This window comes from Callithrix jacchus, chromosome 15 (genome assembly GCF_049354715.1).
Source record: "Callithrix jacchus isolate 240 chromosome 15, calJac240_pri, whole genome shotgun sequence".
Taxonomy (NCBI): domain Eukaryota; kingdom Metazoa; phylum Chordata; class Mammalia; order Primates; family Cebidae; genus Callithrix; species Callithrix jacchus.
In genome coordinates this window covers 68810687-68825338 of record NC_133516.1, presented here as the reverse complement: position 1 = coordinate 68825338, position 14652 = coordinate 68810687, and the positions used below count along the sequence as shown (strand labels likewise).

Sequence of the window (14652 nt, the reverse complement as noted above, 5' to 3'; positions counted from 1 at the left end):
TGGGTACTGTGTCTGCTGACCCCTTCCAGTGGTTGGTGCTGACAGTATTCGTAGATCGGACCTCTCATGAGTAGTGAGGATGACAGACGTTTCCTTTGTTCAGCCATCTTATCCTTCAAATGGGAATTGCACCAGCAGATGGAATCTAACAAACAGTGTCATAAATAAATTGCCTGTTCTGGGCTGGGACCTTTCTATAAATTCATTGATTCTCATAGAAATCCCTCACTGAAGTTGAATAGAGTCTCAAGACAGAAGAAGGGACTGCTAAGACAATACATTTTTCTGACTCCAAAGCCCACTTTCTACTATGTTTCTCTCTCTGGGCCACAGTGGTCATGGATACAGAAATGAAAGAGCTGCTCCGTGTCTTCCAGAACAGTACCCAGGACCATGTGGGAGGTATTACAGAGAAGAGCAGCAGGTGGTGAATTTTTCCATTAGGCAGACTGTGGGCAGTGCCATTTGAGAGGCTTGGAGTGTTATGGGAGATCAGCAGAGGGAGAGTTTAGTTTTCCGTTCTCTCTTTGCACTTCCAAGATTGTGTCTCTTTTCTTCCTCCAGTGGTCAGTGACTGATTCCAAGACTCAACCATTTCGGGGCCTGTGGCAAAGTCGTACCCTCCAAAATTCCCTCCAATTAAACAATGTTTTAAAAATGCAGATACTAGCACATGACCTTCGGTGCTTAACCTGTCACATGGTACAGGGCTTGCAGACAGAAATTTTTTGAGTATTTTTACCAAAACACTTATATTTTGAAGAGGTCATACCATTTCCAGCTTAATCCCTCTGTTTCGTGGCAGCCAGAGTCCCTCTGGAGGTTTGGCTCAACTGCCGAAGAGGTTTGAACAAGCCTCTTTTTTTTGCTTACCCTCATCCAGCTACTACTTCTAAACATTTATAAGCTCTACCAGGGAGGAAATTGAGCCCCTAGCAAAGTACCTGATTCCAATACCATCTGCTAACAATTTACTTTCATAACTCTCCTCCTTCTCATTAACAGTAAAATGTTGCAAAAGTAGATTTGCAAATAAATACAGTGCAAAATTTTTGCCAGGATTTAAGAGGCTTTTCCATTAAGGAGGCCTCTGCACTTGGTGTAAAACGTTCTGAGCTGGCTTTGTCTCCTTGGGGTTCACCAGTGATGTGTCAGGGCCATGTCAGCACATGTGACCCTTTGGGCAACTATTGTAACATTCAGCTGTACGCCAGTCCTTAGCCTGCATGAGCACAGCAACAGCAGAGCTCATGCCCTAAGCGGGACTGTACTTCCCTAGTTTACTCAGAAGCCTCTGAGGCTGCCTGAGAGCCACAGTCCAGGGAATGGAGGACCAAGAATAGAAGGTAGGTGTCATTACTACATCTGCATCAGGAAACCAGAGAAGTGGATGAGTATTTGATCTTTTTTGCTTGCTTTGCGTTTGATCTTTTTGAATCTTACTTACAATGGACAAAGCTAAAACCCAACCTCAAATCCAGATCTGCTAATCTTCAGGCTGTTTGTGTTACGTTAAACACTTGAGTTTTCTTCAAGCTGAAATGATATGTATGTAAGACATTAGTTTGACCCCCTCTTACTCAGTGTTAATTCCACCCAGGCTGCAGTAATTCGTAATCTGTCACGATTGCAGTTCAGTTGTAAACTAAATCCAGTAGGCTAAATGAGACAGGAGGGACTCTTATTAGCCCTGAAGACAACAAAATTATTTTAAGCAGTATAGAACTTGCTGATTAAATGAATAACAATATGCGGATGTGATAGCAATTTTTAATTTAAAGTATTTTCAGTGCCTTTTGATGTTCAGAATAACTTCACTTTATTAAAAAACACTTCAGTGTATATTCACAATGGATGTTGAGAATTAGAGACATAATTTCTTTGGGATTCTTTTCTCTTTTTCCTTTCAGCCCCTGTAGAGTTATAGCTATTAATATTTAAAACCAGAGGGGCCAGCAGACACCGTCTCTCCTGCACCAGCATCTTCAGTACTGTCTGGGAGCACGTCCCACCCCGGACCCACTGTCTCCCCTTCCAAAGGAGGCCCCTGCCTGGTTTGTGAACATAAACCTAGTCCATCTCACTTACAGGCACGCCGAAGAGTTCCTGGGAGGTCAAGGATCCTCTGGCTAGTGCATGGCAGACGATCACCAAGTCAGAGGGCCAGGCCGCAGCTGGCTCTAGGGACATCCCATCACCCACACTTTCCAGGCCGAGCCCTGGTCTCTTGTGTGTGTGGGCGCAGTGCAGCATGCACCTGTATACTTCCCCAGTGCCCAGCCAGGAAACCCATTCTCTTCCATTGCCAGCCCATGTGTTTCCTCCTGTGCTCAGAGGGTTCTAGTCTGGAAGCAGCATCTGCACGTTCATTTGCTTTCATCTCAATCAGTCCCACTACGTTAGGTGAGATGGGTAGACGGGCTGGTAGCAGTTGTTCACCCTTGGTGTCAGAACCAGGTTTCAGTCCTGTCCTCTCTTTTTTCCTCTCTGGATTAGTTTCCTGGGACTGCCAGAATAAAATTTCACAGACTAGGTGGTATAAACAACAGAAGTGTATTGACTCATTGGTCCTGGAGGCTGGAAGTTGGAGATCAAAGAGTCACTGGGCTTATTTCTGGGGCAGGCTCTCTTGTTGGCTTGCACATGGCCGCCTTCTCTTCCCCCATGTCCTTGCATGGTGGCCCCTCTGTAATATGTCTTTGTCCTAATCTCTTCTTAGAGGGACAACAGTCAGATTGGATTAATGCTTCATTTTACCTAATTTACCTCTTTAAAGTCTCTGTCTTCAAATATAGTCATGTTCTCTAAGGTACTGGGGTTTAGGACTTTAACATGTTAATTCTGGGGGTGGGCATGGTTCAACCAATAGGGTTCCCCTTCCTCCTGCAGCCCCCCCTCTCTTCTCTGCCTTCCTCCCTCTTCAGCTGTCTTCCTCCCATTCATTTCCCTCTACCAGTGAAAAGCATCCTGCACACCTAGAAAGATCATGAAAGTTGGGGAGCCTAAAGCCCAGGTTTCTACTTCCAGTACTTCTGTTAATCAGCTTTGTGACCTTGAGAAATTCACTTGATTATTGAAACACTAGTTTCCTCAGCTGCAAGGTGGGAGCTCTTCTTCCCCTCATCCCTCACAAGGCTGTATTAAGGAAAAATTAGAATAACGGATTTTTTTTTTTTTTTTTTTTTTGAGACAGAGTCTCGCTCTGTTGCCACGCTGAAGTGCGGTGGCACGATCTTGGCTCACTGCAACCTCCGCCTCCGGGTTCAAGCAATTCTCCTGCCTCAGCCTCTCAAGTAGCTGGGACTACAGGCGTGAGCCACTATGCCCAGCTCAGTTTTGTATTTTTAGTAGAGATGGGGTTTCATCATGTTGGACAGGATGGTCTCGATCTCTTGACCTTGTGATCCACCTGCCTCGGCTTCCCAAAGTGCTGGGATTACAGATGTGAGCCACCACGCCTGGCCACAGATCATTTTTTAATATGCTTCTAAAATAAAATACAATAATATAAGATACAGGAAGTCTTCTACAAAGTATAGTGTGTATGATTTAGATTCCTTAAAATTCTAGTGAAGATGGCATGTTTCACTTCTACCAGTTTTATTGTGCTTTTATTACCCTTAACTATATTATTAGCAGTACAAGATAGAGGCTGCATTCTCTCAACACAATCTCATCTTTGCTCTTAAAAAAAAAAAGAGTAGAACTGCTCACACCAAGCCCAGTCTGGGGTATGGACTCTGCACAGACCCCCCAGCCCACTAGGTAGGAGGCCAGGTTGCGCTCTGCACAGTTGGAGCTGAGCCTGGGGCTGCCTGGAGCATTATAGTGTGAGAGGTGCTTTGTGTTGCCACCCAAGGGCTGGGGGAATTGCAGGCGATCATTGCCCTTGGGCAGACAGCATGTCAAGGCTTTTATCTGCTGGCTTGAATTGCAGCAGGCCTCCTATTAAAAAAAGAAAAAAGTGAACCAGAAGGGGGCTAGCCACAAGTTAAACGATTTGAAGGAGATTGACTACACAGTCTCTTCTCCCCAGCTGCTTGACTGTGAGACAAAGAAGTATTTATTATTTGAAAGAAAGTGAGTAAGCCCTGGCTGCCAACGCTTCTGCCCTGCACAGTGACGAGAGGGTGAGATGGAGAGGGGCGTGGAATGTGGGAGCAGGGTCCTCTTACCAGGGTGCTCTCTCTCCAGGACAAGATGTCAGTGGGTTGCCATGGACCATGGTCAGCCTGAAGGAGACACATCAGCACACCACAGCTGGCTTGGCTGTCTGAGCTATGGTTTTGCTTCTTTGATTTAGGTTCAAACATGATAAAGCGGCTGGGAGCGGGGGCTGAACATAAAGCCTTCGACACAGCAGAGATTTAAATTATGGACTTAAACTCTCTGTTGGTCAAGGTATAGAGATCTTTGTCAAAAATCTATCCTTAAAAGTTATAGGAAAGCCGGGTGTGGTGGCTCATGCCTGTAATCCCAGCACTTTGAGAGGCTGAGTTGGGTGTATCATGAGGTCAGGAGTTCAAGACTTCAAGACCAGCCTGGCCAACATGGTGAAACTCCATCTCTACTAAAAATACAAAAATTAGCTGGCACAGTGGCAGGCGCTTGTAATCCCAGCTACTCGAGAGACTGAGGCAGGAGAATCACTTGAACCCGAGGAGTGGAGGTTACAGTGAGCTGAGATTGTGCCACTGCACTCCAGCCTGGGTGACAGAGTAAGACTCTGTCTCAAAAAAAAAAAAAAAAGTTACAGCAAGATACATTTGAGAATAGTTTACCCTCTCCTTCTCCATAAAGACATTGTCATTTCACCCTGTGCCGTTCGTCTAATCTCCAGAAAACACCCATAAATACTATTATTTTGATTAATTGCTCTGAGCCATGCTGTCACCTCCTCTGCAGCCCACACCCTGGCCTGACGATCAGCCTGCACAGTTGTTGAGGGACCGTGTGGCTGAGACCTGGGTTCCCATGCTAACGCAGCCTATCCCTGGGAGAATCCCTTAATTCCCCTGAAACCCAATCACTCACCCCATCTCTGTGTTGAAGGTCATGGCCTTGATTGTTCTGTTATATGAAAGTAAATCTGCATTTAGTGGACCAGATTTTATTTGTCTCAGGTTTCAGCCGGCTACAACTTTCTTGTAGTATTTGAATAAATGAATGGAGCTGGAACTTTGAGAACTAGAAGAGTTTTAATGAACTCTTCCTTAATCATGAGATGCTAATAATTAGCTAATCTCAAAAGAAAATTTTGTTAGTTGATTACTTTGTTGAATCTGCTTTTTCTATCACTATGTATAGTGTGTTCTGTAAAAGTTTGGAAAGTATTTCTTAATCAGCAGTAAAGGAAGCTTAACTTTAGAAGATAAATCTGTTATGTAAGATGTAGTTCATTAGAGCCAACAGTAGGCTGTCAAGATGATCTAATCAAACCACTTAATTTTATGAGTAAAGAAACAGAGGTTAGGCCAGGCATGGTGGCTCACGCCTGTAATCTCAGCCCTTTGGGAGGCCAAAGTGGGTAAATCACTTGAGGTCAGGAATTCTAGATTACCCTGGCCAACATGGTGAAACCCTGTCTCTACTAAAAAATAAAATAAAAAATTAGCCTGGCATGGTAGTGCCTGTATCCCAGCTACACTCAGGAGGCTGAAGCAGGAGAATCGCTTGAACTCGGGAGGCGGAGGTTGCAGTGAGCCAAGATCTCGCCACTGCATCCAGTCTGGGTGACAGAACTAGACTGTTTGCAAAAAAAAAAAAAAGAGAGGGAAAGAAAAAGCAGTGGAGATTGAAGAGACCATTGCTGTTTTGAAGCCTTTGCAGTTAGATTCTGTGTGAATCGTTATTTTATGCTCCACTAAAAAAGAAGCAATCTTGGCTGTTAATATATGCCAATTATTTGTAAGATAAATTTCAGTCTTAGCAATATTAAAATATAGGAAATAGAATCTTTGAGATATGGTAATAACAAGGTTACACCATGGGTTACATTCTCCACGGTTCCTCTCTTTCCACTCTGACTTTGCAAGCAGAATTTTCTTGTGATATTTTATCAAAATCATGTAGCACAGCACAAAGCGAGGTGATTGTCTTTTTTTCCTTTCTCTCTGTTAAACTTTTTTGCCATTGAAATAAACAGGCTGATTCTCGTGAAATCTTAGGCCAAAATCTTTGCTTATTTTCTTCAGGGAAATTTGAAGGAATATTTTTGATCCACATATTAGAACTGCCACCATGACAAAAAAAAAAAAAAAACCTGCAGACTTTAATTTTGTATATATTAGGCATTTTTCTTCATTTTTTTCTAGGCATTTTTCTAACATGTGCCTAGATAAAATTATCTTCATTTAAAAGGCCAAATACATTTAAAAAAAAAAAAAAAATCACCCAGAATTTGAAAGAAGTAAAATTGACAGTTGTAGTTAAGCCAACTTGAAAAGCTTAAAATACTGGGTTACTCAGTTCAAACCTTCCTTTTGTTTATTCTTGAAAAAGAAAGATCATCTTTTCTCCTTTTTCAATTGCCAGACCGTTGTGAAATTTAGAATACATGTTAGGACAAGAGAAGGAAGCCTCTTACGCTCCCAAGATAAGTTCCTTTTGGTGGATGTACTTTTGTCTCCCACTTCTGTGGTCAGGGTCTGTACATGTTTCATTTATTTTTGTGACAGTGCTTTGCACAGCCTTCAGCCTGTCACAGGCACTCGACACACTGAATAAAAGCTGAGCTGCAGCTTTATAGGAGCTGATGAATCCAAGAGCCCAAGTCACCTCAAGTGGTCACTGAGTTGAGATTTTTTAACTTAATAAATAATGTTTAAAGAATTATCTGACTTTAGTATTATAGGGAGATGTAACTATAATAACAAAAGTTTTGGTTTTATTTCTGGGGAAACTCATGCATGCCTGGTTTTAATTGTTTAATAGTTTAGTGTGAAAAGCTTGAGAGAAAAGAGAATCTAATGATACTGGACCCCTATACTGTTTATAAATATATTCTTATTTTGGAGGAGGAGGAGGTAACGTCTCTACTGCGACATAATTCATATACTATACAATTCACCCATTTAAAGTATACGCTTCAGTAGTTTTTCATATATTTAGAGTTAGGCAACTTTTTTTTTTTTTTAGATGGAGTTTCGCTCTTGTTACCCAGGCTGGAGTGCAATGGCACGACCTCGGCTCACCGCAACCTCCGCCTCCTGGGTTCAAGCAATTCTCCTGCCTCAGCCTCCTGAGTAGCTGGGATTACAGGCACGCGCCACCATGCCCAGCTAATTTTTTGTATTTTTAGTAGAGACGGGGTTTCACCATGTTGACCAGGATGGTCTCGATCTCTTGACCTCGTGATCCACCTGCCTCGGCCTCCCAAAGTGCTGGGATTACAGGCTTGAGCCACCGCGCCTTGCCCCAGGCAACTTTTATCACAATAAATTTTAGAAAAGTGTTGTCATTCCCAAAGAAACCTGGCACTCATGAACTGTCACCTCCCATTCCCCCGTCTCTCAGCCCCCAGCACCCATTTACCTGGTTTTTCTGCCTGTGAGCCTCCCTCTTCTGATATTTTATAGAAATGGAATCAGTCTTTTGTGTCTGCTTTCCTTCACTCAGCGCACTGTTTTCTGGGTTCATCTGTGCTGTGGCATGAATCAATATCTTACTCCTTTTTATAGCTGCATAATATTTCATCATGGACATTTCATTTTTTACATCTAGTAGTTGATGGACATTCTGGCTGTTTCCACTATTTGGCTATTTTAATAATGCTGCTATGAACATTCATGTACAAACTTTTGTGTGGACATGTTTTCGTTTCTCTTGGTTAGTACCCAGGACTAGAATTGCTAGGCTATGTTAACTCTACATTTCATCAGTTGAGGAGCTGCTAGACTGTTTTCCACAGTGGCCGTGCTACTTTACCATTCATTCCACTAGCAGTGTACATGTGTTCCAGCTACTCTACATCCTTGCTAACGCTTTGTTTTCTGTCTTTTGATCATAGTCATCCTAATGGGCGTTAGTGGTATCTCTTTGTGGTATTGATTTGCATTTCCTTGATGGCCGATGATGTTGGACATCTGATATGGTGTGACTGTGTCCCCACCCAATGTCATCTTGAAGTATAGCTCTCATAATTCCCACGCGTTGTGGGAGGGACCTGGTGAGAGATAATTGAATCATGGGTACGGTTTCCCCCATACTGTTCTTATGGTAGTCTCACGAGATCTGATGGTTTTATAAGGGAAAACCCCTTTTGCTCATTCTCATTCTCTCCTGTCTGCCACCATGATTGTGAGGCCTCCCCAGCTACATGGAACTGTGAGTCCATTAAACCTCTTTTTCTGGGGTACATCTTTATCAGCAGCATGAGAACAGACTAATACAACATCTTTCCATGTGCTTATTGGCTATTTGCATATCTTCTCTTGGAAAATGCCTATTTAGATTCTTTTCTATTTTTTGTTACCTTTTTAATTGTTGTAAGAGTTCTTTATATATTCTTAGATAGATCTTTTAAAACTCATTATTCTATAGCATCTATGATCTTTAACATATCCTAAAGCTCTGTAAACTGCTGCCCTGTTGCCTTGCCTCATCCATTCATTCACTGGGTAGAAGGCACTGTGAATGCCTTCCACTCTCAGGTTTCTTAAATGAATTAAATGCCACCTGCTTCCAGGAACACAAAATAAGGTAGGAAGGGAAGCATCAGAGTGATAAGTTTCTATAGAGGTTCAGAGGAATAGGAGATGACTCTCAGATGGAGGAATCAAGGATGACAGCCTGATGGGGGAGGCATTTTAAGTGTCTTTTGCAGGATGCATGAACTTAAAATATGAGAAGATTGGGAGAAGAACAAGTTTTCTGTGGAATGGTGATAAGTCTCATTTAACTTTTTGGGCTTAAATTTTCAGGGCTCAAAAAAGAGGAATACTAGGAATAAAAACTAGAAAGGCAGTTGGGGTTTTGAATGCAGAAGTCTGCAGCCACTGGATATGGGGGTGAGGATGGGCCGACGTGCTGAGAGAATGGCACTTTGGAAGATCAAATTCACAGAACTGTGTAGGATGATGGGGCAGGGGGTGGGGGGTGACAATTAAAAGCAGCCATGCTGGGTTTCCATCTCAGAGAATGACTTGTGCATTAGAAGATAGAAAGGCCTGGCTGGGCGCAGTGGCTCATGGCTGTAATTCCAGCACTTTGGGTGGTTGAGACGGGTGGATCACCTGAGGTTGTGAGTTCAAGACCAGCCTGGCTAACATGGAGACACCCCATCTCTACTAAAAATACAAAATTAGCCACACATGGTGGTGCATGCCTGTAATCCCAGCTGCTCGGGAGGCTGAGGTAGGAGAGTTACTTGAACCCGGGTGGCGGAGGTTGCCTTGAGTGGAGATCATGCCATTGCACTCCAGCCTGGGCAACGAGAGTGAAACTCCATCTCCCAAAAAAAAAAAAGACAGAAAGGCCTGTAGTTAAACTCCTGTGAGAATTGTTCAGTCTGATGGCTTTCAAATTTATTTGTCCCCAGGGTCACTGTTGGTTTTTTCAACAAATAACGTCTGACGTACATACCTTGATTTTGCTGTCTTAGTTCATCATTATGCAAATAACAGTTTCTTAGTAAATGTTGGTTAGTTGGTTGATCACTTGTTGATCATAGAATTGCATCAGTAACTAAGAGCTGGAAGGAGCATGACACATTAGCTAGTCTAGCCTCTCGTCATATGGAGGCCCAGAGACGGGAAGCATGTGCCCACATTCACCCCGTCCTAAATAAAGGAAGAGGCAAGATTGCAATGTAAGTGTCTTGTCTCCCAGACCAAATGTTTTCTTCAATTTTACTAAAATAATTTTAACCCCACCACACATACAACAGTCACCACTCCTGTCTAAAATACAGGTGTTGGGTTAGGGCCATCTAGGAAGGGGCCCCAAAGATGCATAAAGCCACACAACTGTCTGTGACCTTCTGTGCGGATTCTTTTCCTTTGCTCTAAGCCTTGTGTGAGGCTGCACAGTCTAACGAGGAAGTGTTGTCGGATTGCAGAGGCCCTGGGCTCTTGCCTCCAGCTAACCTGTTAACTGGAGGATCTTGGGTAGGTCACACTGTTTTGGGGCACAGCTTTGTTACCCATCAAATGAGGCAAATGGTGTTTCCCAGGCTCCTTCCAGTGTCAGCATCCTAAGATGCTGATGTGCTACAGCACGCATTTACCTCCATCTCCAGAGGACCTATTGGAGGCTTCTGTAACAGTCCCTGGTAAAGGACATCTGGAGTGCCTTTATGGGGCCTGTAGCCCCAGACCCAGTCCCACCCCAACCCACTGGTTAGAAATCTCCAGTGTTTTCTGAGGATTCTTGTGGAATTTTTTTCCTATGTTAGACATCAGTGATTCAGTCTTAAAGATAAGCATTGCATCCATTGGATGAACTTAAAATGCAAACAAGCACGAGAATTTTTACTAGGATGGAAACTGGGGAGGGGAGTGGGAATGTTGTTCTGAACCCAAGGGTTTTGCTCTCCGCGTCACAGTGTATGCTGTTGGAATGAGTGACAGCTCCTTTTTTGGAGTGATTTTAGTCTGTTGCTGTAGTGCTATTTCCATAGCAACTCCTGTTGCTACACAGCTGACATCTGATGAAATGATGACCACAGCTCAGGGGTACAACTCCTCATCCCCTTGCATCCCTGCCAGGAGTGTTGAGAAACCCTGGGAGAGGAGGTTCAGCCCGTGCCATTTTGATGAGGTTTGATTGGCAGTTGCTGCATTCCTGGGGGTATCATCAGGGCTTCCCAGAAAGTTAGCTGGGCTTGGGCTTCTGAAGCTTTCCCTTGGAAACACCCTCTTCTCTCTATGTGGAGGAGGAAGTATCACAAAGAAGGGAGATAATTAGAAAGGATATTTTTCTCATTTATGAAGGTATACAGATTAACACTCCCTTTTTTTTTTTTTTTTTTTTTTTTTTTAATGAAAAATTACCTGATAGGGAATACAGGCCAACCAAGATCATACCGAATTTCTGAGTGTGGCAGGCCAGTGTGGGGCCTGTGTTTTAGGTATCTCATTTAAAATGGAAAGTTCCATTTTGCTTTGGGGCCAGAATCCTTAAAAGAAATCCTGGCTGGAGGTGTATTATGGGTCACTGTATATTTGCTGGTTTATATCTTGCTGACTAAATTGGCAGAGTTTTTATTTTTCCTGGTAAATATTCAGAGGGTTTTTTCCTCACTCCTTTCTCCAACAAAATCATATTTGTCATATGTGTATGAAATAAATGACTGTGAACACTGTCCACACGTCTGTGATGATACGAAAATGAGTGGTGACAAACAAAGATTCTTTTTCTTATGTACCACAAGGCCTGAGATGACGTTGACTTTATCCTCATATTACTCTCAAACTGTGACCCAGTGGAAACAAAATGGGCCAGATCGGAGAGACCCAAATGTCCAGCACAAAAAAAGGGTTATTATTGATGAAAAATTTAGGTGCTCTCCCCATGTGACTTAGAAAGTTCGAAATTTTCTTTTAATCATTAGTCTTTTTTTTTTTGAGACAGAGTCTCACTCTCTTGCCCAGGCAGGCATGCAGTGCACTCCTTGGCTCACTGCAACCTCTGCCTCCTGGGTTCAAGCAATTCTCTGCCTCAGTTTCCCAAGTAGTTGGGATTATAGGCGTGTGCCACTATGCCCGGCTAATTTTTGTATTTTTGGTAGGGACGGGGTTTCACCATGTTGGCCAGGATGGTCTCCATCTCTTGACCTTGTGATCCACCCGCCTTGGCCTCCCAAAATGCTGGGATTACAGGCATGAGCCACCGCACCTGGCCCAATCATTAGTCTTTACAAAGTTTAGAAGGTACACAACCTTTATGAGTATGAAAGGCTATGCTTATTTTACTTCACAGCAAGGCACAAAGTGATTACCTAGTGCAAAACCTTTTAAAACAGTTACGAAAAGCGCCAGGATACCAAATCAAATGGAAATTTGGATCCTAATTTGATTGCCTAACTTTGAAAAATGTTTCAGAACTGCACCTACCTACATATTATGCTTGTGATAAGTTATATGCTGAAGTTTTGTGCTGGTAATAATCTTTTTAATGTGCAATTTTTAGTGGACTATAACAAACATTTATTTCCCATTAAATGATATATTTATATTTCTTATAACTTTAGGGAGCAAATGTTGTGAACTATTAGCCCATAAACTTTCCTCATTCTTTTAAAGTAAATAATATACCAAGAAATAATAATAATAATAAAGAACAAGCAGGAAAAGTGAGTTGGGTATGGTGATTTCATGATTGCAGTGAGGTTATTCTCCTGTCCATATGGAATGGAATACCCACACGTGAAAAGACCTTTGGTGTTTTAAATTAACTTTTGAGATTGTTTACAGCAAATGCTTTTTGCCTCCCTGCTGCTATTTGATTGCAACTCTTTATTTTAAACTCTACCCTGAAGGGCAATTGTGCTAGAAAACCGCGTTGATGTAAAATGTCTCATGCTTGGCAGCTCACCACACTCAAACCGTGTTCTGAGGATGGCAGGCGGCCCCATCCCACTGCCAAAAACTTTCCACTGGGAGCAGTTTTGCAAGGGGCTGGCTTGGCGGGCAGGGAGCCTGGGGTACTGAGATGGGGGCCTTTCTCCTGCTTGGTGACCACATCATCTCTCTCTACATAGGTGAAGCTGCTCTCAGGGGAGAACCCAGAATGCAGACCCTGCCAGTGGCCTCTGCCCTCAGCAGTCACCGAACTGGTCCTCCCCCCATCAGCCCCAGCAAGAGGAAATTCAGCATGGAGCCAGGTGACGAGGACCTAGACTGTGACAGTGACCACGTCTCCAAGATGAGTCGCATCTTCAACCCCCATCTGTGAGTTCTTCTGTTCTTATTTTGGCTTAAGGGCGCTCCGTGCTGGGACCCTGTTTGTTTTGCAACTTTGTGCTGATTCTGAAGTTACCATTTGAATACTTAATTTGTAAAGGATATTATTTATGAAGAAAAATAGCGTTTGTCTGACAAAAAGAAGGTAGTAACTCATTTTGATAACTTGTGGAGAGATGAAGTCCAACTTCCCTCCAGCGTACCTGTCGTAGGACCTTTCTCATGTTAAACTCCAAAGAAGTTAATGTCCCCTTAGAGCTTCTGCAAGTAGTCATCTGCTAAGCTTGGCTTTTCACCTCTACATACTGATTGTTTTTAGGAGAATCAGTGTTAGTGAATATCAGTATGCACCAGACAAATAGAAGGGAAGGTCAGCACCTGAGCAGATGCCTGTTAAGGTTTTACTCAGGAGTCTAGGATTGTACACGAAGAAGTGTTTGTCCCACGTTGCGTGTCCCTGGTACAATCTTGGGACCTTCCCATAAAGGGAAGCCAGCTTCCTATGCTCATACAGGTTGCCACTCATCACATCCAGCCAGTCCTTTATCTGCCACTGACACTCTACCTTCTTGACACGAATTGCTTCAACTCATTGGCCTAAGTTTCCTTGTTTGTGAAACAACAGGGGCTGAAACTACAGTTCTCTGTATCTGTGCATCATCACCACGTTTCTACTGGAAAAGCCTCCCGCTTCAATGCACTGGCTTCTCCCGTTTGTACTCTGCTCTCGGCACACACCCCGGGTGCAAAGGGATAGGCTTCTCCCCAGTTTTCAGGACTTGGAGACACCCCATCACCTGCCCAGGGAGACTGGGGACAGTGGTGAGGGCAGTTGGTGTTCTCGGAGTTGTCTTGCCAATCCTGGTGAGGCTGCACTGAGTATCGGAGGGAGTTTTGCGTGTGCAGGTACAGAGGTCCTCCCCCTTCCCTGCCCTAAGCACTCACTCCAGCATGAGTCAGTGTTTCCTCATTTTCAACATGCTCCAGTTTCTGAGGGTGCTGCTGTTTCCCCACAGGAAGGTAGAGCAGGGAAGGCTCCTCCTTGGAGGCAGAGCTTCCGCAGAGAGGTGGCCCAGCTCCCGCCTCTGCTGCCTCAGCTCCAGCGTCCTCGCATTCCGCTCGTTCCAGTCAGCTTGGACTGTTGTGTTCAGTCATAAGACACTGACAGAGGTATTTATCCTCAAATAAATCACTGCAGTGTTAGTCAGAGGCTGAGCCTGCAGTCTGGAGCCCTGGAATTTGCTACCATCAGGAATCCAGCAGGAAGGCCCTGCAAACAATGCACTCCGCAGTTAGGGCTCGCTGAACTCCTGGGTGCTCAACTGTTGCAGTTCATTCTTTTATTACCACAAATTTCTTGTTCTTTCCCATCCTTCTTTTCCAAACCCCAATACGAGCATTTGTTCTTTTTTCTTTTCTTTTTATAAGTAAGAAAGGGGAAGGCAGCCTGCAGACAAACATGCCTTAATTTAAATCCTGCTTCTGCCACACAGCAACTGTGAGGCTTTGGACAAGTCACTTAATTTAGCTGGGCCCAGTATCCTTGACGATAATAATAGTTAATGTATAGAGCTGTTATGAGGATTAGAGTTAAAATAGGCAAAGAGCTTGGCACGGTGTTGCACTCAGTTGAAGAGAGCTGTTATTTTTATTCCATTGTTCAGATACTGGTTATAATGATAAAGAAGAGTGTGTGTGTGTGTGTGTGTGTGTGTGTGTGGTGGATTTAATGTTTGATAATATATGCCTT

General features: G+C 43.5%; 1 protein-coding gene across 4 annotated transcripts in view; it reads left to right on the top strand.

Annotated features, from left to right (window-relative positions):
• VGLL4 (vestigial like family member 4) overlaps positions 1 to 14652 on the top strand; it is a 165134-nt gene that overhangs the window by 108060 nt on the left and 42422 nt on the right. For all 4 annotated transcript variants that reach the window (XM_035273655.3, XM_078351660.1, XM_035273653.3 and 1 more), the window contains one exon: positions 12701 to 12890. In XM_035273655.3, the coding sequence (XP_035129546.2) occupies positions 12701 to 12890 (190 nt within the window). The remainder of the gene's footprint in view (positions 1 to 12700; positions 12891 to 14652) is intronic.